General features: G+C 39.8%; 1 protein-coding gene across 1 annotated transcript; it reads right to left on the reverse strand.

Annotated features, from left to right (window-relative positions):
- Positions 1-1,864: 1,864 nt before the first annotated feature.
- On the reverse strand, positions 1,865-19,861 carry LOC307039526 (uncharacterized protein). Its single transcript, XM_079681653.1, has 5 exons — positions 19,511-19,861; positions 15,621-15,672; positions 15,356-15,476; positions 11,919-12,085; positions 1,865-11,804 (listed from the first exon to the last, which is right to left on the reverse strand). Exons 2-5 carry the CDS (start codon positions 15,621-15,623, stop codon positions 2,766-2,768), a joined length of 9,330 nt encoding a protein of 3,109 aa, XP_079537779.1. The 5' UTR covers positions 15,624-15,672; positions 19,511-19,861; the 3' UTR covers positions 1,865-2,765.
- Positions 19,862-20,944: the final 1,083 nt, after the last annotated feature.

Consider the following 20,944-nt stretch of genomic DNA (forward strand, 5'->3'; position numbering starts at 1 on the left):
TTAAACTATTGTATCCGTGTAATTGTAGATGTAAAGTAGAGATGTAACTGTTCATTGACTTTATTTTTATATAAATATGATATGGTGTTAGTGCAAAAATAGTACTATAACTTAAGCCCTGCATTTATTGTGCCCCCCTCAGAAAATAACTGGCCCCCCAGTGGCCCCCCCAGTCAAATTGTTCTAGAACCGCCACTGCACACTATAGAACAGACAAGAATACATTTGAAATTCTCAAAAGTATGCACTGCATGTAGTTGTAAGTACAATGTAGCAGACGGATCAAACTAAGTATGGTGCTGGGAGTTATCTGCTGGCCAGGGATGAAGAGTTCTTAGGGATGTGTAATGGATTTATATATTAATAAACTTTATTACACGAGTGAGTTGAATACTAGATTCTGATTGATCGTTTTGGACAGTTCAGAGATTATTAATACTCGATAACACACCGCTGTTAAGCATAATATGCTGCCTTCAGGGTCCAACACAGAAATAGGTCCTCCCTACACCTCTCTGTTGGGACTAAATAATAGGGTAATGCGGTTGTTGGACTGAGGTCAGATCTAGAAACGTGCAGATTAAGACCGACAGGAAACCAGGATGATTCTGGAAGAAAAACCGGAAGGGAGGAGCGGGGATCACAGAAGAAATGTTTCTACTCCCCATTAACTCTGGAAAGAGCTTTTTATTTAAGGATCATCTGTGTGTAATTGTATCTGAATAAACACTGAAACAACAACCCAAACCCAGACACAGGTTTGATTTTACGAAATTAAAGTTTTACATTTACCGTCAAAAAGGAAAACATTCTCTTAGATTAAAGTGTTTATTAAAAACTCTGAGATAAAATTCACACATTTACAGAAAAAAACATTAAGTGGATTAAAAAGTATATTTTTGCTGATGTTGTGTTGTATGGGTGTGTTTATACTACATTTACTCGAGTTCTGTACTTAAATACAATGTTGAGGTATTTGGGATGGAGCTTTTTGAAAGTATGAAATTAAATTTGGCACTGAAATATGTTTCATTCTAGATTAACATTTATCTAAGACTAATAATTGATGCAAAAGGACTACAAGGTGATGCAGAAGGACTACAAATGTATGCAAAATGACCACAAGGTGATGCAAAAGGACTACAAGGTGATGCAGAAGGACTACAAATGTATGCAAAATGACCACAAGGTGATGCAAAAGGACTACAAGGTGATGCAGAAGGACTACAAATGTATGCAAAATGACCACAAGGTGATGCAAAAGGACTACAAGGTGATGCAGAAGGACTACAAATGTATGCAAAATGACCACAAGGTGATGCAAAAGGACTACAAGGTGATGCAGAAGGACTACAAATGTATGCAAAATGACCACAAGGTGATGCAGAATGACTACAAATGTATGCAAAATGACCACAAGGTGATGCAAAAGGACTACAAGGTGATGCAGAAGGACTACAAATGTATGCAAAGGACTACAAGGTGATGCAGAAGGACTAAACGTAAGGACAAAACGTAGGTTTAAAAAATAAATGTGTAGGCGAATTTCAGGCTCTCCTCCACTCTGTTTTCAGATCAAAGCACTCTAGATTTAACGAGCGGCGCAATACACACTTATGTTAAAATCTGAAGAAGGCCTCTTTACCAAGCTCCAAACTGTTTAATATTTCAAAAACTATAAATCTGATTTAAGAGTGTTGTAATAAAGATAATGTCAGAAAGATGTCACATTTTGAAGTTGGAAGGAAGTCTCTACAGCTGAAGGTATGTGGAAGGAGTAGCATTTTTCACATGGTGTAGGTAAAAGAGGATTTGAAGGTTCCTCCCATTGAGTTGCATCATAAAAAAAAGAGTTTCAAAAGCAGAATATTTACACATGTCCTGAAGGAGATGTACAGTTTAATGTTTGAACGGTTTTCAATATCTGAAAGTATGCTGAAGTACAGTAGTAACAGGACAACAAAAATTATGGAACAACTGAAATAATAATAAGAATAATAAGAAGAAGTTGAAGAATATAACAAAATGATGAAGGGTGGATACATTGTAACACATTTAATAGCTTCATGGTCCCTTATAAAATGGCTTAGGTCCGTTTTTTACATTTTAGCATATAAAGGCATCTTGAATAATTGTCATTAACATTTGTTATAGTTATGCTCAGAAACCTTAAAGCAAAAACTCTGTCGAACAAAAAATGGTCATACAAATTCTATAAACTCAAGTATATACATCCCCAATCAATACAAAATAAAGTATTTACTGTATAATATAAACATATGCACATCTTTGGTTATTTCAATATCTCGTTGTTAATATATAAAAAAAACCTATAACATATGATCTTAAAATAGTTCCCAGAAATCCATAAATTGCTCCTTGAGTTTCAAAATCTAACATGAAAAAAAAGGTGGGAATTGTTAGGATTCAAGGAGCCTCATTCAACTCAATGTACATGGAAAGACCACCTGATTTTCAGGTAAAAGTACAAACATAGTACAAATAAGAAAAGGTGTACAAAACGTCAACATAAAACAAGTGCAAGGATGCTGTAGTGTAATGTAAACTGGATCATTACAAAGCACCTATATTGGCTTTATACATAAATAAAAAACGTAAAATATGCAAAAAAAAGTGTAAATGTTTACATATGCATACATCATACAATCAACAGCTGAACTCACAATAAATAAACCCCAATATACAAAAATAATACACAATAGAAATATGTTTAACAGCTTATGAAAACACCAGTTTTTTAAAACTTATATGAGGTTGGAAAAAAAGAAAGTGGACCCCCCTTTTACGTCATTTTGTCCGAGAACTTCTAGGTCTACGTTTCGTGGACGAAAGTTAGGCCCCCCGAGAGTGTTATATTTGCGATTTGGCATTCTTTGATTTTGTGGTTGGTTCGGGAAACTAGTGACGTAGTATCCGTCTGAACCGTCAGGTACTCTTATTCTCTGATCTGGAGAGAACTGTGGCATACGTGTGTGATGTAGTTGCTGCATTGATCTTTGGTCCTGATATACATTTTGCAAACGTGCGTTAGGTACCTGCTGCATTGATCTTTGATCCTGAGAGACATTTTGCAAACGTGCTTTAGGTACCTGCTGCATTGATCTTGGATTTTGAGTGAACTGTGACAAACGTGCGTTAGGTACCTGCTGCATTAATCTTGGATCTTGAGAGAGATTTTGCAAGCGTGCATTAACTACCTGTTGCATTGATCTTGGGTCCTGAGAGAACTGTGGCATACGTGCATTAGCTACCTGTTGCATTGATCTTGGGTCCTGAGAGAACTGTGGCATACGTGCATTCGCTACCTGTTGCATTGATCTTGGGTCCTGAGAGAACTGTGGCATACGTGCGTTAGGTACCTGTTGCATTGACCTTGGATCCTGAGAGAACTGTGGCATACGTGCGTTAGGTAACTGTTGCATTGACCTTGGATCCTGAGAGAACTGTGGCATACGTGCGTTAGGTAACTGTTGCATTGACCTTGGATCCTGAGAGAACTGTGGCATATGTGCGTTAGGTACCTGTTGCATTGACCTTGGATCCTGAGAGAACTGTTGCATATGTGCGTTAGGTACCTGCTGCATTGATCTAGGCCTTTGAATGTCACCAGAAGGAACTCTGCTGGTTTGTCTGGGGTCCCTCATGTCAAGATTAATACCTGACGGGAACATTGCCTGTCCATGGTTGCCTTGTGTCTGGCCGTCCAATCTCAAACCTCTGGCTCTAAGTACATGATCTTTTCCCGTGAAATCATCAATGTTGAGATCTGAACGATTGTAATCAAACTGGGGGTTAAAACCAGCGTCCACCATAGGGAAGCTGGACCTAACTTGGTTCCTTGGAAGCTGTCTATCATTGTGATGAAGTCTGACATCTCCATCTACATCCAGTGCAGGCATTCTCATGTCTGGGATATCTGATCTGAGATTCATATTAGAAGGTCCTCCGAAGTTTAGCGAAGGATCATCCATGTTAAAATCTGGAGATTTGAGATGCATTTGGGGATTCCGCATTGCCACTTTCGGCATGTTTGGGGAGCTAACATTTGGGCCTGTGAAATCCCCAATCAACTGTTGTGGTTTCATGTTCATTTTTGTATTCAGGGGGGATCTCAGAGATGCATCAAAGTCAATATCGCACCCTTCCCTGTTAAGATCTGGACCTCCAAACTGAGGCAGCTTGAAAGAAGGAAGTTTGAATTTTCTACCTTCCATATCAAAATCAGTCTGAGGACCCTGGATGTTTCCTGAGGGCATGTTCATGTCAACGTCTGGGCCACTTAGTCTTCCTTTGAAATTCGGGGCATTGAAGTTCATGTCAGGTCGGCCTATGTTACCATCTATTCCTAGATCAGGACGCATTGAATTAAAACTGGTATCAGGCAGATTTAAGTCTGGCATATTAATACCAGGGCCTTTCAGTTTAGGTCCTGAAAGATTCATGTCTGGTGTGTTTAAACTTGGCATTTTAAATGTTCCATTTGGACCGCTGACATCTACATTTGGGATATTCAGGTCAGGTATGCTTCCGTTTATGTCAACATTGGGGCCCTTTGGCACCTTGATTTGGGGCGTTTTGAACTTTGCATCAGGTAAACCAATGTTGAGATCTGGAGTGTCCATATCAAACTTTGGAGCTTTAAGGTCCATGTTTGGCAATCCGAATTTGGGAACATTGATTCCACCTTTCAATTTTGGAGATTTGATATTAAGATCTGGAGTATTTAGGCCCGAATTTATGTTCAAATTTGGAACCTTTGGTAATCTGGCATTAAGATCTGGTGATTCAAAGTCGAAGTCTGGGCCATCAAACTCTCGACTGGAAAATCCCACATCGGGCATTTTCAAATGTGGCTTTTTGAAATGTCCAGATGGGCTCCCAAAACCAACATCCGGCATTTCAAAGTCAGTTTTGGGCGCTTTTAGATTGACATCTGGTGCATTGATATCAATGTCTGGGCCATCAAAGTTTCCATCAATATCAGGTCCTTTTAGGCTTGGTACATTCACTTTAGGCATTTTTAATTTGGGCATTTTCAGCTTTGCTTTAGGTGAACCAATGTTGATATCTGGAGTGTTCATGTCTATTTTGGGAGCTTTAAAGTCCATATTTGGTCCTTTTGGTAATTTGCCTGAAAGGTCGAATTTAGGCATTTTCATTTTGCCGGAGGGAGCATTAATGTCCCAGTCTGGAGAATTTAGCTCTGGCATTTTCAGTTTACCTGATGGCATGTTCAGTTTTGGGGTGTTGAAGTCAATCTTGGGCATGTTCATGTCTGGTGCATTTAAACCTCCACTGAAGTTAGGACCAGATATATCAAGATCAGGTGTTTTCAGGCCCAGGTTAGGGCCATCCAACTTTGGACCAGAAAGCCCAACATTTGGCATGTTAAAATGTGGCTTTTTGAATTTTCCAGATGGACCAGATATATCAAGATCTGGTATTTCCATGTCAGCTTTAGGACCTTTGAGGTTGACATTGGGTACATTGATATCAAGATCTGGGCCATCAAAGTTTCCGCCAATCTCAGGTCCTTTGAGGCTTGGTTTACCAAATTTAGGCATTTTGAATTTGGGCATTTTAAATTTTGCTTTGGGAGCCTTAAGGTTCATGTTTGGTAAGTCCAAGTCAGGAGCACTAAATCCACCCTTTATCTTTGGTGCATTCAGACTCAGATCTGGTGAACCCAATTCAGTGTCAATGTCCATATTTGGTCCCTTTGGTAGGGTTCCCGAAAGATTGAATTTAGGCATTTTCATTTTGCCGGAGGGGGCATTTATGTCCCAGTCTGGAGCATGAAGCTCTGGCATTTTCAGTTTACCTGATGGCATGTCTAAGTTCAACTTTGGGCTGTTGAAGTCCAGTTTGGGGGTTTTAAGATCAACGTTGGGCATGTTAATGTCTGGTGCATTTAAACCACCACTGAAGTTAGGACCAGATATGTCTAGATCAGGTGTCTTCAGGTCCAGGTTAGGGCCATCTATTTTTGGACCAGAAAGTCCAAAATTAGGCATGTTAAAATTGGGCTTTTTGAATTTCCCAGATGGACCAGATATATCAAGATCAGGTGTTTTCAGGTCCAGGTTAGGGCCATCTATTTTTGGACCAGAAAGACCAAAATCAGGCATGTTAAAATTGACCTTTTTGAATTTCCCAGATATATCAAGATCTGGCATTTCCATATCACCTTTAGGACCTTTGAGGTTGACATTTGGTGCATTCAAGTCGATGTCTGGGCCATCCAAGTTTCCGTCAATTTCAGGTCCCTTTATGCCTGGAAAATTTAATTTAGGCATTTTCAATTTGGGCATTTTAAATTTAGTTTTCGGTGAACCAATGTTGAAATCTGGTGTTTTTACATTTAACTTGGGAGAATTAAGGTTCATGTCTGGTAAGTCCAAGTCAGGAGCACTAAATCCACCCTTTATCTTTGGTGCATTCAGACTCAGATCTGGTGAACTCAATTCAGTGTCAATGTCCATATTTGGTCCCTTTGGTAGGGTTCCCGAAAGATTGAATTTAGGCATTTTCATTTTTCCGGAGGGGACATTTATGTCCCAGTCCGGAGCATGAAGCTCTGGCATTTTCAGTTTACCTGACGGCGTGTCTAAGTTCAACTTTGGGCTGTTGAAGTCCAGTTTGGGGGTTTTAAGATCAACGTTGGGCATGTTAATGTCTGGTGCATTTAAACCACCACTGAAGTTAGGACCAGATATGTCTAGATCAGGTTTCTTCAGGTCCAGGTTAGGGCCATCTATTTTTGGACCAGAAAGTCCAAAATTAGGCATGTTAAAATTGGGCTTTTTGAATTTCCCAGATGGACCAGATATATCAAGATCAGGTGTTTTCAGGTCCAGGTTAGGGCCATCTATTTTTGGACCAGAAAGACCAAAATCAGGCATGTTAAAATTGACCTTTTTGAATTTCCCAGATATATCAAGATCTGGCATTTCCATATCACCTTTAGGACCTTTGAGGTTGACATTGGGTGCATTCAAGTCGATGTCTGGGCCATCCAAGTTTCCGTCAATTTCAGGTCCCTTTATGCCTGGAAAATTTAATTTAGGCATTTTCAATTTGGGCATTTTAAATTTAGTTTTCGGTGAACCAATGTTGAAATCTGGAGTTTTTACATTTAACTTGGGAGAATTAAGGTTCATGTCTGGTAAGTCCAAGTCAGGAGCACTAAATCCACCCTTTATCTTTGGTGCATTCAGACTCAGATCTGGTGAACCCAATTCAGTGTCAATGTCCATATTTGGTCCCTTTGGTAGGGTTCCCGAAAGATTGAATTTAGGCATTTTCATTTTTCCGGAGGGGACATTTATGTCCCAGTCTGGAGCATGAAGCTCTGGCATTTTCAGTTTACCTGATGGCATGTCTAAGTTCAACTTTGGGCTGTTGAAGTCCAGTTTGGGGGTTTTAAGATCAACGTTGGGCATGTTAATGTCTGGTGCATTTAAACCACCACTGAAGTTAGGACCAGATATGTCTAGATCAGGTTTCTTCAGGTCCAGGTTAGGGCCATCTATTTTTGGACCAGAAAGTCCAAAATTAGGCATGTTAAAATTAGGCTTTTTGAATTTCCCAGATGGACCAGATATATCAAGATCAGGTGTTTTCAGGTCCAGGTTAGGGCCATCTATTTTTGGACCAGAAAGACCAAAATCAGGCATGTTAAAATTGACCTTTTTGAATTTCCCAGATATATCAAGATCTGGCATTTCCATATCACCTTTAGGACCTTTGAGGTTGAAATTTGGTGCATTCAAGTCGATGTCTGGGCCATCCAAGTTTCCGTCAATTTCAGGTCCCTTTACGCCTGGAAAATTTAATTTAGGCATTTTCAATTTGGGCATTTTAAATTTAGTTTTCGGTGAACCAATGTTGAAATCTGGTGTTTTTACATTTAACTTGGGAGAATTAAGGTTCATGTCTGGTAATTCCAAGTCAGGAGCACTAAATCCACCCTTTATCTTTGGTGCATTCAGACTCAGATCTGGTGAACCCAATTCAGTGTCAATGTCCATATTTGGTCCCTTTGGTAGGGTTCCCGAAAGATTGAATTTAGGCATTTTCATTTTTCCGGAGGGGGCATTTATGTCCCAGTCCGGAGCATGAAGCTCTGGCATTTTCAGTTTACCTGACGGCATGTCTAAGTTCAACTTTGGGCTGTTGAAGTCCAGTTTGGGGGTTTTAAGATCAACCTTGGGCATGTTAATGTCTGGTGCATTTAAACCACCACTGAAGTTAGGGCCAGATATGTCTAGATCAGGTGTTTTCATGTCCAGGTTAGGGCCATCTATTTTTGGACCAGAAAGACCAAAATTAGGCATCTTAAAATTGGGCTTTTTGAATTTCCCAGATATATCAAGATCTGGCATTTCCATAACACCTTTAGGACCTTTGAGGTTGACATTGGGTGCATTCAAGTCGATGTCTGGGCCATCCAAGTTTCCGTCAAATTCAGGTCCCTTTACGCCTGGAAAATTTAATTTAGGCATTTTGAATTTGCCGGAGGGGGCATTTATGTCCCAGTCCGGAGCATGAAGCTCTGGCATTTTCAGTTTGCCTGATGGCATGTCCAAGTTCAACTTTGGGCTGTTGAAGTCCAGTTTGGGGGTTTTAAGATCAACGTTGGGCATGTTAATGTCTGGTGCATTTAAACCACCACTGAAGTTAGGACCAGATATGTCTAGATCAGGTGTCTTCAGGTCCAGGTTAGGGCCATCTATTTTTGGACCAGATAGACCAAAATCAGGCATGTTAAAATTGGTCTTTTTAAATTTCCCAGATATATCAAGATCTGGCATTTCCATATCACCTTTAGGACCTTTGAGGTTGACATTGGGTGCATTCAAGTCGATGTCTGGGCCATCCAAGTTTCCGTCGATTTCAGGTCCCTTTATGCCTGGAAAATGTAATTTAGGCATTTTCAATTTGGGCATTTTAAATTTAGTTTTCGGTGAACCAATGTTGAAATCTGGAGTTTTTACATTTAACTTGGGAGAATTAAGGTTCATGTCTGGTAAGTCCAAGTCAGGAGCACTAAATCCACCCTTTATCTTTGGTGCATTCAGACTCAGATCTGGTGAACCCAATTCAGTGTCAATGTCCATATTTGGTCCCTTTGGTAGGGTTCCCGAAAGATTGAATTTAGGCATTTTCATTTTTCCGGAGGGGGCATTTATGTCCCAGTCCGGAGCATGAAGCTCTGGCATTTTCAGTTTACCTGACGGCGTGTCTAAGTTCAACTTTGGGCTGTTGAAGTCCAGTTTGGGGTTTTTAAGATCAACCTTGGGCATGTTAATGTCTGGTGCATTTAAACCACCACTGAAGTTAGGGCCAGATATGTCTAGATCAGGTGTTTTCAGGTCCAGGTTAGGGCCATCTATTTTTGGACCAGAAAGCCCAACATTTGGCATGTTAAAATGTGGCTTTTTGAATTTTCCAGATGGACCAGATATATCCACATCTGGCATTTCCATGTCAGCTCTAGGACCTTTGAGGTTGACATTGGGTACATTAACATCAAGATCTGGGCCATCAAATTGTCCGCCAATCTCAGGTCCTTTGAGGCTTGGTTTACCAAATTTGGGCATTTTGAATTTGGGCATTTTAAATTTTGCTTTGGGTGAACCAATGTTTACATCTGGCGTATTTACATCTAACCTAGGAGCTTTAAGGTTCATTTTTGGTAAGTTCAAGTCAGGAGCATCAAATCCACCCTTCATCTTTGGAGCATTCAGACCAGTGTCAATGTCCAGATTTGGTCCCTTGGGTAGTGTACCTGAAAGATTGAATTTAGGCATTTTCATTTTGCCTGAGGGAGCATTTACATCCCAGTCTGGAGCATGAAGCTCTGGCATTTTCAGTTTACCTGATGGCATGTCTAAGTTCAGTTTCGGGGTGTTAAGGTCAACCTTTGGCATGTTTAAGTCTGGTGCATTAAAGCCACCACGAAGGTTAGCACCAGATATATCCATATCAGGTGTTTTCAGGTCCGCTTTTGGACCTTTAAGATTGATATTAGGTGCATTGATATCGAAGTCTGGACCATCCAAATTGCCATCGATCTCAGGTCCTTTCAGGCTTGGAAGACCAAATTTGGGCATCTTAAATTTTGGCATATTTAAATTTGCTTTGGGTGAACCGATGTTGACATCTGGAGTGTTCATATCAAACTTGGGAGCATTAATATGCATGTCAGGAGCATTCAAGTTAATATTTGGTTTCTTCATTGCTGGTACTTTGAATTTACCCGAGGGCATATCAAAGTCGACGTCTGGGCCAGAAAGACCTAGTTTGGGTTTATTAAGGTCCATCTTGGGCAAATTAAAATCTGGAGAGCCAATAGCGCCCTTACATTTAGGGGCTGTGAGATCAAAGTCAGGAGTCCTTAGTTTACCATCAGGCCCTTTTAGCTTTGGTCCTGACAATCCAAAAGCTGGCATATTAAAACTTGGACCTCCAATATCAGGCATTTTTAGATTTGACCTTGGACCTTTCAGATCAAGTGAAGGTGCATCAATGTCGAAGTCTGGCTTAGACACATTTAGATCAAGATTACCTGATGGCAGGTCTGGTCTGTCCAGAGATGCATCAATTCCTCCTTTTGGACCTGAAAAGTCTAAGCTGGGCATGTTAAACTTTGGCATTGAGAATTTCCCCTTGGGAGAACCAATGTCAAAATCTGGAGAGTCGACGTCCAAATTTGGAGCTCTAAGATCCATTTTTGGACCTCGCACATCCGGTGCATTGATGCCTTTTAGCTTTGGTGATCTCAGAGTTAGTTCGGGTGTTTTCATCCCTGCATTCAGATCCACATCTGTATGCTTTGGCAATGTCCCAGAGACCTTAAATCTTGGCTTGTTAAACTTGCCTGAGGGGTCATCCACATCCAAATCTGAAGATCTCAGACTCATCTTTGGTTTCTTAAATGGAACTTTGACTTTACCTGAAGGCATGTCAATGTCTGGCCCATGTACATCAAGTTGTGACGCATCTACACCTGGCATTTCTAGGTCTAAGTCAGTAGGTCTTCCAGACAGCCTCAGCTTGGGTGACTCTAGATAACCAGAAGGATTGTCCACATTTAGATCTGGGTATTTGTGTCTCTTGGAATACCTGAGTCCAAGCTTACCTGAGGTTCCTATATCTGGTGTGTTGACCTCACCTTCCGAACTACTAAAAGAGGGTCCAGATAGCCCCAGGTCTGGCAGTTTGAATTTTGGCATTCTGTTTGGTCCTTCAAAGCCCACTTTGGGAGCATCAAAGTCAAGGGATGGACCTTTCATTGTTCCCCCTCTATGGTTAGTCCCTATGTCAGGGGCGCTAGCATCTAAACCCTTTAAGTCCATTCCCATTTCTGGAGATCTAAAATGTCCATTTCTTGGAAGTTGTATACCAGCTGTAGGATTTCGTCCCTCTGGTAATGATCCAGACACATTGAAGTCTTGAGCGTTAAACTGTGGATCTCTAGCATCAACTTTCAGTCTTGGTACCTGAGCTCCACTTATAGTTGTCCCATTGGATCCAAAACCCAGCGGTGGAAGGTTCAGATTGCTGTTGTATGTTAGTTCTCCACCTTCATCAGATTCTGAATCATCATCAATGTCTGTGATCAGAGGCTTGGGTTTCATAAGTCCAAAGTCAACTCCAAGGCGAGGCAACCCCACCTTAGACGAACCTGGATCAGTTGGCTTGGTGCTTAGCTCCTCCTCACTTTTCATGAACTTCTTGATTTTGTTATTGTAGAGTTTGTTGTAAGAATCATTCAACATCTGGAAATACAAACCACAACTTGGTGATTAGAATGTAAGTTTAATGTTTCCGTCAAGGCAACAATTCTCTATCAAATGAACATTAAAGAGCTCTTGTTTGACTTGACTACCTACCGTCTCAGGACTCTTTGTTATCTCGTCCAGGTTTCCGACGCTCTTGCTCATGTTGTTCCTGGTGAGTACTTGGAACTTATCGTACGGCTTCATCAGCTCCAACACTTCTAACACCTCCGTTTTTGATAACTGATCGAAATTGATTGTGCCTCCCAAAAGCTCATCCCCTGAAAAATGAAATTCAAGTGTGCATTAAACAGTAGATTGTTTCAGAACATGAACAAGCTCTATGTGTGCAAATCAAATTCAAAACTAAAAAAACGTTGCACTAGGTTTTGTGTTGCAAAACAAACCTCTAAAACATTTGATAGTCTTCAGAGGAGCTTTAATATTAGAACTGCAATGTTGTATTTCAACCAAAGTGTGTAGACAGACATTAACACCAACTGAGAACTAATCGTGCCATCCATTATAATTTGAATGAATTTTGTAAGGTGTAAAATTGTGTATACTTCTTTACACAAATATTTAGGAGAGCTTTACATTCAATGCGCTATAAAAATGTAAATAAACATTTACAACTGTAAATACTGCACATTTAAAGTGTCTCCTGCTTAATCAGCCTAAAGCGTACAGAGTTTGAGTCGAATGCACAAAGTTGGTCTTGAACTGGGGATGGAGTTAAAACTGTTTAAACTTTAAAAGCAAATATATGTATTGCTTAAAGGTCCCCTATTGTACTTCTTTTCATCAATATATTATAGGTCTCAGATATATACAAACATGTCTCTGAAGTGTTTGGCTCCAAACACCAAACAGATCAATGCAGCATCCCATAATCCCCTCTGTTTTCCCCACACCCCTCTGATACCTCATTCACACCAACGCAACTCTGGTTCAAGCTCCGTGCTAGAGCTTTTCAGGTTCAGAACCGGTTCTTCGGTTTAGCTCTGGCTCTTTTCACACCGCCCAGAGTCCGACTGGTGCTGCGTCATTGCGTCATCGTTTGCGTCATGACGTAACCGTTTGCGTGCCTGCTTCATAAAGCCAAACCGCGCGGATGAAATCAGTTGCATTCATTTCTTATGGCTCTATCTGCAGCTTTTCCGGAGTCACTCGTTTCAATAAAGTTTTCTTTAAAACACAACTGCTTCCGAGGTCGGTCTTATTTCTTAAGGTGGACTGAACCATGAGTGTGGAGTAACGTTGTATCTTTCATTTAAATGAACTGTAACCTTCACCCTGGTATGTAACAGCTGTTCTCAAATGAACACGTGAAGTAAATTTGAATATTTATAGTTTTATAGATTTATAATGAGTTATAATGAGAGGTGATCAACGTGAATGCTCAGGTTCCACCTTAACACGCAGACACGTTGCTTCACCATGAGCAGAAACCTTTATATATACAGTCTATGGCAGAAACACTGAGACTTTGAAACTCTTGTTAAATTTCTCCATCGTTGTGTACAAACTGGATAAAACGCCGGCTTTTTGTTGTTGTTCAGGAGTTGATCCCGCCCCTGCCCCTGCCCCCGCCTCGACATAAGCGTGACGTATGCGGTGCTTTTGCTCTGGCCGGACAATTTTTTGGTGCTTGAATCGAACCGGATTCCGGAGCGAAGAGGCTGCTCCGCTGCGGTGTGAACAGGAAAACCCGGTGCTTTTCAAGATACAGCTCCGAACCGGCCCTGAAACACCGTTGGTGTGAATGAGGTATGAGAGATATTTGGTTACAAAGAACTCAATGGTGCTCTAGGAGGACATTCAGGTGATAAGGGGAGGTGATTGGCTAATGGTTACACAAGCCAGAACATCGTTATGACATCATAAAGTGACCAAAATCTGATCAGCTCATTTTCAGACAGGTTTTTATAGAAATGGATCAGGACAAAAAGAGAGAGAATCTTTGTTCCTGAAACTTTCAGAGTCTCTTTCCACAGAGGGGACACATGTTGATGTAGAAGAGACATGAAGAAGAGGGGACACATGTTGATGTAGAAGAGACATGAAGAAGAGGGGACACGTGTTGATGTAGAAGAGACATGGAGAAGAGGGGACACATGTTGATGTAGAAGAGACATGAAGAAGAGGGGACACATGTTGATGTAGAAGAGACATGAAGAAGAGGGGACACGTGTTGATGTAGAAGATACATGAAGAAGAGGGGACACATGTTGATGTAGAAGAGACATGGAGAAGAGGGGACACATGTTGATGTAGAAGAGACATGAAGAAGAGGGGACACATGTTGATGTAGAAGAGACATGAAGAAGAGGGGTCACATGTTGATGTAGAAGAGACATGAAGAAGAGGGGACACATGTTGATGTAGAAGAGACATGAAGAAGAGGGGTCACATGTTGATGTAGAAGAGACATGAAGAAGAGGGGACACATGTTGATGTAGAAGAGACATGAAGAAGAGGGGACACATGTTGATGTAGAAGAGACATGAAGAAGAGGGGACACATGTTGATGTAGAAGAGACATGAAGAAGAGGGGACACATGTTGATGTAGAAGAGACATGAAGAAGAGGGGACACATGTTGATGTAGAAGAGACATGAAGAAGAGGGGACACATGTTGATGTAGAAGAGACATGAAGAAGAGGGGACACATGTTGATGTAGAAGAGACATGAAGAAGAGGGGACGCATGTTGATGTAGAAGAGACATGGAGAAGAGGGGACACATGTTGATGTAGAAGAGAGATGAAGAAGAGGGGACACATGTTGATGTAGAAGAGACATGAAGAAGAGGGGTCACATGTTGATGTAGAAGAGACATGGAGAAGAGGGGACACATGTTGATGTAGAAGAGACGTGAAGAAGAGGGGACACATGTTGATGTAGAAGAGACATGGAGAAGAGGGGACACATGTTGATGTAGAAGAGAGATGAAGAAGAGGGGACACATGTTGATGTAGAAGAGACATGAAGAAGAGGGGACACATGTTGATGTAGAAGAGACATGAAGAAGAGGGGACACATGTTGATGTAGAAGAGACATCAAGAAGAGGGGACACATGTTGATGTAGAAGAGACATGGAGAAGAGGGGACACATGTTGATGTAGAAGAGACATGGAGAAGAGGGGACACATGTTGATGTAGAAGAGAGATGAAGAAGAGGGGACACATGTTGATGTAGAAGAGACATGAAGAAGAGGGGACACATGTTGATGTAGAAGAGACATCAAGAAGAGGGGACACATGTTGATGTAGAAGAGACATGAAGAAGAGGGGACACATGTTGATGTAGAAGAGACATGGAGAAGAGGGGACACATGTTGATGTAGAAGAGACATGAAGAAGAGGGGACACATGTTGATGTAGAAGAGACATGGAGAAGAGGGGACACATGTTGATGTAGAAGAGACATGGAGAAGAGGGGACACATGTTGATGTAGAAGAGACATGAAAAAGTGGATTTGACATAATAGGTGACCTTTAAAAACAATCAAAGAAAAAAGGTTTCAGTTGCAAGTGGAGGGTTATACCTTTCCTCAGCCCCTGATTGGCTGAGGCGCTGTCGTTAATGCTGGAAACAATGAGCCCTCCCTCCTCCGACTGCTCCAGAGTCAGGGCGTCGGAGAGACTCCTTCCCCTGCGGTGTGAAGGCTGCAAACAAAGACATTTCATAAAGTGTTTAAAACAAAAGCCACGCCTCCACACGTTGAGCTATAACATCCTAAACTGAAACTAATGTAGTTGTTATATAACGTTTTAATCACAGAACTGAAAGAAGATGAAGGTGTTTCTTACCATGATTGTTGTGTCTCTGTTACAGCTGCATTAAAATCCCTTCCGATTAAACCTATGGAAGAAAAGCAAATGTTCAGTCAACGACATGAAGTATTTTTTTTAACTTGAGACATACAGTGCAGCTTGGGATTGACCTTATACTTTTAACACGTTAACGTTTCATAATAACTATAGCTGATTGAACTCGGGAGACATTTAAGATCATGTGATGGCGGTGGTGGAATGTGACTTAGTGTATTTACTCAATTACTGTTATTACGTATAATTTTCACATACGTCTACTTTACTGGGAATTCCCAATAAATGCCACTTTCTATTTTTACTTTACTACTTTTTGGAGGCAAATTTACTTTTTACTACACTTGACAGCTTTAGTTACTTTGCAGACTTTGATTATAATTGCAAAAATGTAAAGTTAGTTTTACATTCTGACTTATAACAATAGATAAGGCTAGAAAGCATTTTAGTTTTTATAATGACAAATAGTTCAACAAAATAACAAATACATTTTTGGGAGAAGTTTGACATTTTGATTAATCAATACTTTAAAAAAAAATAGCTTTAAGTGTATTTGATGCTGATACTTTTAACTTTAACTAAAGAAAGAAGGACTTGTAACAGTGTATTTGTACACAGTACTTACTCAACCAGTGTACTACAGTGGTACTTCTTAAATTAGTTCAAACCAAGAGGTAAAGGAAGACCATGTATGACGTTTCTGTACATGTTTGTCGTGGTAGAAAATAACACCTGTATTACCGCAGGGTTTCTAAAGGGTCGGGAATGTTTTTGATCAATCCATGACACTGGGAAAAATTGCTTTTGCTCTAAATTCCAACTAAGAAGCTGTGTTTTCCAATAGCACATGAATGCACCACTCTGGGAAACTTCAGTCTGTTTTAACCGCATTTTCAAGCACACCTTTAAAAGTACAAGATCATGAAGGAAATATTTGGGTGGGGCGTATTTACTTAGCAAACCAAACAATTTCATATCTGGGAAACACTTGTGTTGTTTTTTATTACATTTGCAATAAACAACACGTTTTTTTTTAGATATTGTTCAGAAACAACGTCTTAACACCAGAAACAAAAGAGATTATTTAAAAATTCATATCTGCACAAATTTTCTATTTAAAAGCATGGTTTAAAATGGACATTTAGAGTCATTCAAGCTGTTCATGTTGCCATTTTATATCTTCTTTCATTATACCAAGTGCTTCTAAATCCAAGATAAATACTATGTACTATGAAACTCTCCTTGCATCGCATAACTTGAGTTGAACCTAAATTAAAAAGCAGCATCCAGTACAGTAGGAGTATGTCTGACTGTATGTATGTATGTATGTATGTGTGTATGTCTGACTGTATGTCTGACTGTATGTATGTATGTATGTATGTATGTATGTATGTATGTATGTATGTATGTATGTATGTATGTCTGATTGTATGTATGTATGTATGTATGTATGTATGTATGTATGTATGTATGTATGTATGTCTGACTGTATGTATGTATGTATGTATGTATGTATGTATGTATGTATGTCTGACTGTATGTATGTATGTATGTATGTATGTCTGACTGTATGTATGTCTGACTGTATGTATGTCTGACTGTATGTATGTATGTCTGACTGTATGTATGTATGTCTGACTGTATGTATGTCTGACTGTATGTATGTCTGACTGTATGTATATATGTCTGACTGTATGTATGTCTGACTGTATGTATGTCTGACTGTATGTATGTATGTCTGACTGTATGTATATATGTCTGACTGTATGTATATATGTCTGACTGTATGTATGTCTGACTGTATGTATATATGTCTGACTGTATGTATGTATGTCTGACTGTATGTCTGACTGTATGTATGTCTGACTGTATGTATATATGTCTGACTGTATGTATGTATGTCTGACTGTATGTCTGACTGTATGTATGTCTGACTGTATGTATGTCTGACTGTATGTATGTATGTCTGACTGTATGTATGTATGTCTGACTGTATGTATGTCTGACTGTATGTATGTCTGACTGTATGTATATATGTCTGACTGTATGTATATATGTCTGACTGTATGTATGTCTGACTGTATGTATGTCTGACTGTATGTATGTATAGTATAGTGATACCCCCATGTATCTCAGCAGGTGCATCTCTCAGGTATTTGAGATAAAGCTGTGAGGAAAACCAGGAACAGGTTAATCGGGAGAGCTGCGAACAAGAGGTCTGTTGTTGGGTGTTTCCTTTTTAAAAGCACACATTCAGAAGGGACCACACCCACAACTTTAAGAAAAAAAAAAAACTCTGTCAGACTTCCACTAAATCAAGAAACATTATGTTCTATTTGGATATCGGAAAATTATGTGAAATCATGTGTGAATAAATAAAAATAAAGCTTTATTCCTAACCAAACCCTAACTGCAGTTTTAATTCCAAACATCAAAATAAGAGTGTATTAAATATAAAATCCCAATGTAAAATATATTTAATACGTTTTTAAAACAAATGCAGAATTGTTTCACCATTGACACAGATTGTTGGGGTTTATAGCAACACAGATTATATGTTATTAGGAAATAAGTAAATCAATAAATACACATATTTTACGATACAAACATGCTTTTCGCAGGATTTACTCAAAACCAATGTGATTATTTCCAAACAATTTAGAATGACATGGCAGCCAATCATTTTCCATCCCTTTTCAGTCAAATTATACTCAAATATAGAGCATGATTTCCATAAATATATATTGTATCAGGTGTTTACATTTATTCCAACAAGACAACTGTGAACCACAACGTTTGCACACCCATTTTGTAATGATACAATGATGTAAAAAGACACAACAATGCCAGGATTTAAATCAATCAAAACACTAAATATACGCTAGAAAAACTATCCTTCATAACGAGAAATAGTGTGGTTTTAATGTTCAGAACCCAGTCGTTTACATTTTGTTATTTCTGTACGAGTTGATCAAAACGACCACGTCTTCAAGAACAAAATCAAACACTAACATCAATCAGATTATTCACATTTAGATGATATTACACACTTGGCCCTAAATGACTTCTGAGATAAAGGAGGCAGCTGATTTATACGTATAAGTTACGTATTACACATTTAACAATAAGCCAAAGTGCAGAAATACTCCTTTAGTTTCATTAGCAAAACAAACTAGTGTTCAGGGGCAGAGCAACTAAGTGGACATTTTTAAATGACAAAAAACATCTTATTATTATCATTATTATATATATTTATTTTATTTGTCTTGTATTGTTTTAATTATTTTATGCATTTATTCCTTTTTTCCTAAGTCTTTTCTGGTTTAACTGGTTTAAAAGTGGGTTATCTGTTTATATATATATATTTTGTACATTCTTGCCTCTTTTACCTCCTTGTATTCCTTGAAAGCTTATATCTGAGTATGTAAATCGCTTTGGATAAAAGCGTCAAACAAGTGACGTAATGTAATATATCACGAACACATGTCTGCTAAAAGGTTTAAACGTTAGACTTAAATTGTATTTTTTAAGGCACTTTAAAAAGTGCTACACAAGTAAAGCTCTATTATTATGATTACTTTTAATTGAAACAAGTATTTTTGGGGGTTGTCCTTAGTAAAAGGGAGCGTTAATATAGGCTAAAGAAAGTATAAAAAGCGGAAAATAAACTGTGCAAGAAAATAAAACCATTCATAGAAACAAAGAGCCTGCTCGGAGCACCAACAAATATACGTTTGCCCACAATTTCTCTAAGAAGTCAAGATGACCCTTGACAGAAACTGCCTGTCAGATGTCGCCTGAAACCAAACGCTGTCTCCCAAAGCTCTCCACCTTAAGTACAACACGCAGGAAGATGTATAAATGAAACTGACCTCCGGGTCCATCAGGCAGCCGTTTGGTCCTCCGTGTTGTTGAAGTTGTTTGAAGGAGTTTCTGCACTATGAGTCCATGCTGTTTGCTCTGCCGGCTGAGAGTGAGCGGAGGAGCTGCAGGCGGGAGCACTGCACCTTCACCTGGGGCAAAAAAACCTGTTCCAGTCGCTGTCAAAACACACACACACACACGTTCCCATCACACACACCCTCGTGCAAACACACCCGGACGACAACACGCCCTGCCTCTCGTACTGTATGCACAAAACACAGAGACACACCACAGCAGACAAAAGTACAACCTGTATCTCTGACCCACTTATACGTTAACACATCTGTTCACACACACACACACACACACACACACACACACACACACACACACACACACACACACACACACACACACACACACACACACACACACACACACACACACACACACACACACACACACACACACACACACACACACACACACACACACACACACACACACACACACACACACACACACACACACACACACACACACACACACACGTATTTATTGCCTCTCCTGTGACATGTCTCCATGTTTTAATGTTCAAAAAGCTCTCTATTGTTCTCATACTGCCTGTGCTGCAGCACCTCTTTTCACCCTCTGTCTGAAACCAGAGCTCAGTCTGCTCTGATTGGTTAGCTGGCCGGCTCTGTTGTGATTGGTCAACCACTTAGCCTATCAAGTACAATGTGTTGGAGCGCTAGCCAATAGGAGAGCGAGGGTCTCGTAGTGATGTCACTATGTTCAGGAAGTTAACAAAGGAGTCAAATGGAGGTGTTTAAGGAAAATTAAATAGGTCATTTATATTTTGTATCAACACTTGGAATCTGTGAAGTAAATATTGAAGTCTAAGTATACAGCAGCACAAACAATAAGAGCCTTTTATCCTCAGGTAAAGCTAAAGACATCGCATAGTCAGAGCCTTAATGCATTATATGTATTGTATTTTCTTTGTCCTGCACTTCCATATGTCTCTTTGTCTGTGAAAAGCCCACTCATTTTAAGGCATTATTGTTGAAACCTTGATATTCAGGAATCAGCACGGAGCAGATAAACAAAAACCAGACACTCCCCTTGACAACGTGATAAACGTGTTAACAATATAAAACATTCTGACCTGTGCCAAAGGGAGCGGCAGGCGTTCACGGTGTGACTCACCCTGTGTGTGTGTGTATGTGTGTGTGTGTGTGTGTGTGTGTGTGTGTGTGTGTGTGTGTGTGTGTGTGTGTGTGCACGCGCGTGTGCGTGCGGAGAGAAAAGAGATTTCAGTTGCGTTCACACACTCGTTATGTAACTCTACCTGGCTCTGATGTTTGATGAGATTAACTCCACTCAAGCTAACCTGGTGAACATGAAACAGGTGTGACGGCTATTTTTAATACAAAATAAAC

This window comes from Notothenia rossii (assembly GCF_949606895.1).
Source record: "Notothenia rossii genome assembly, chromosome: 1".
NCBI lineage: Eukaryota > Metazoa > Chordata > Actinopteri > Perciformes > Nototheniidae > Notothenia > Notothenia rossii.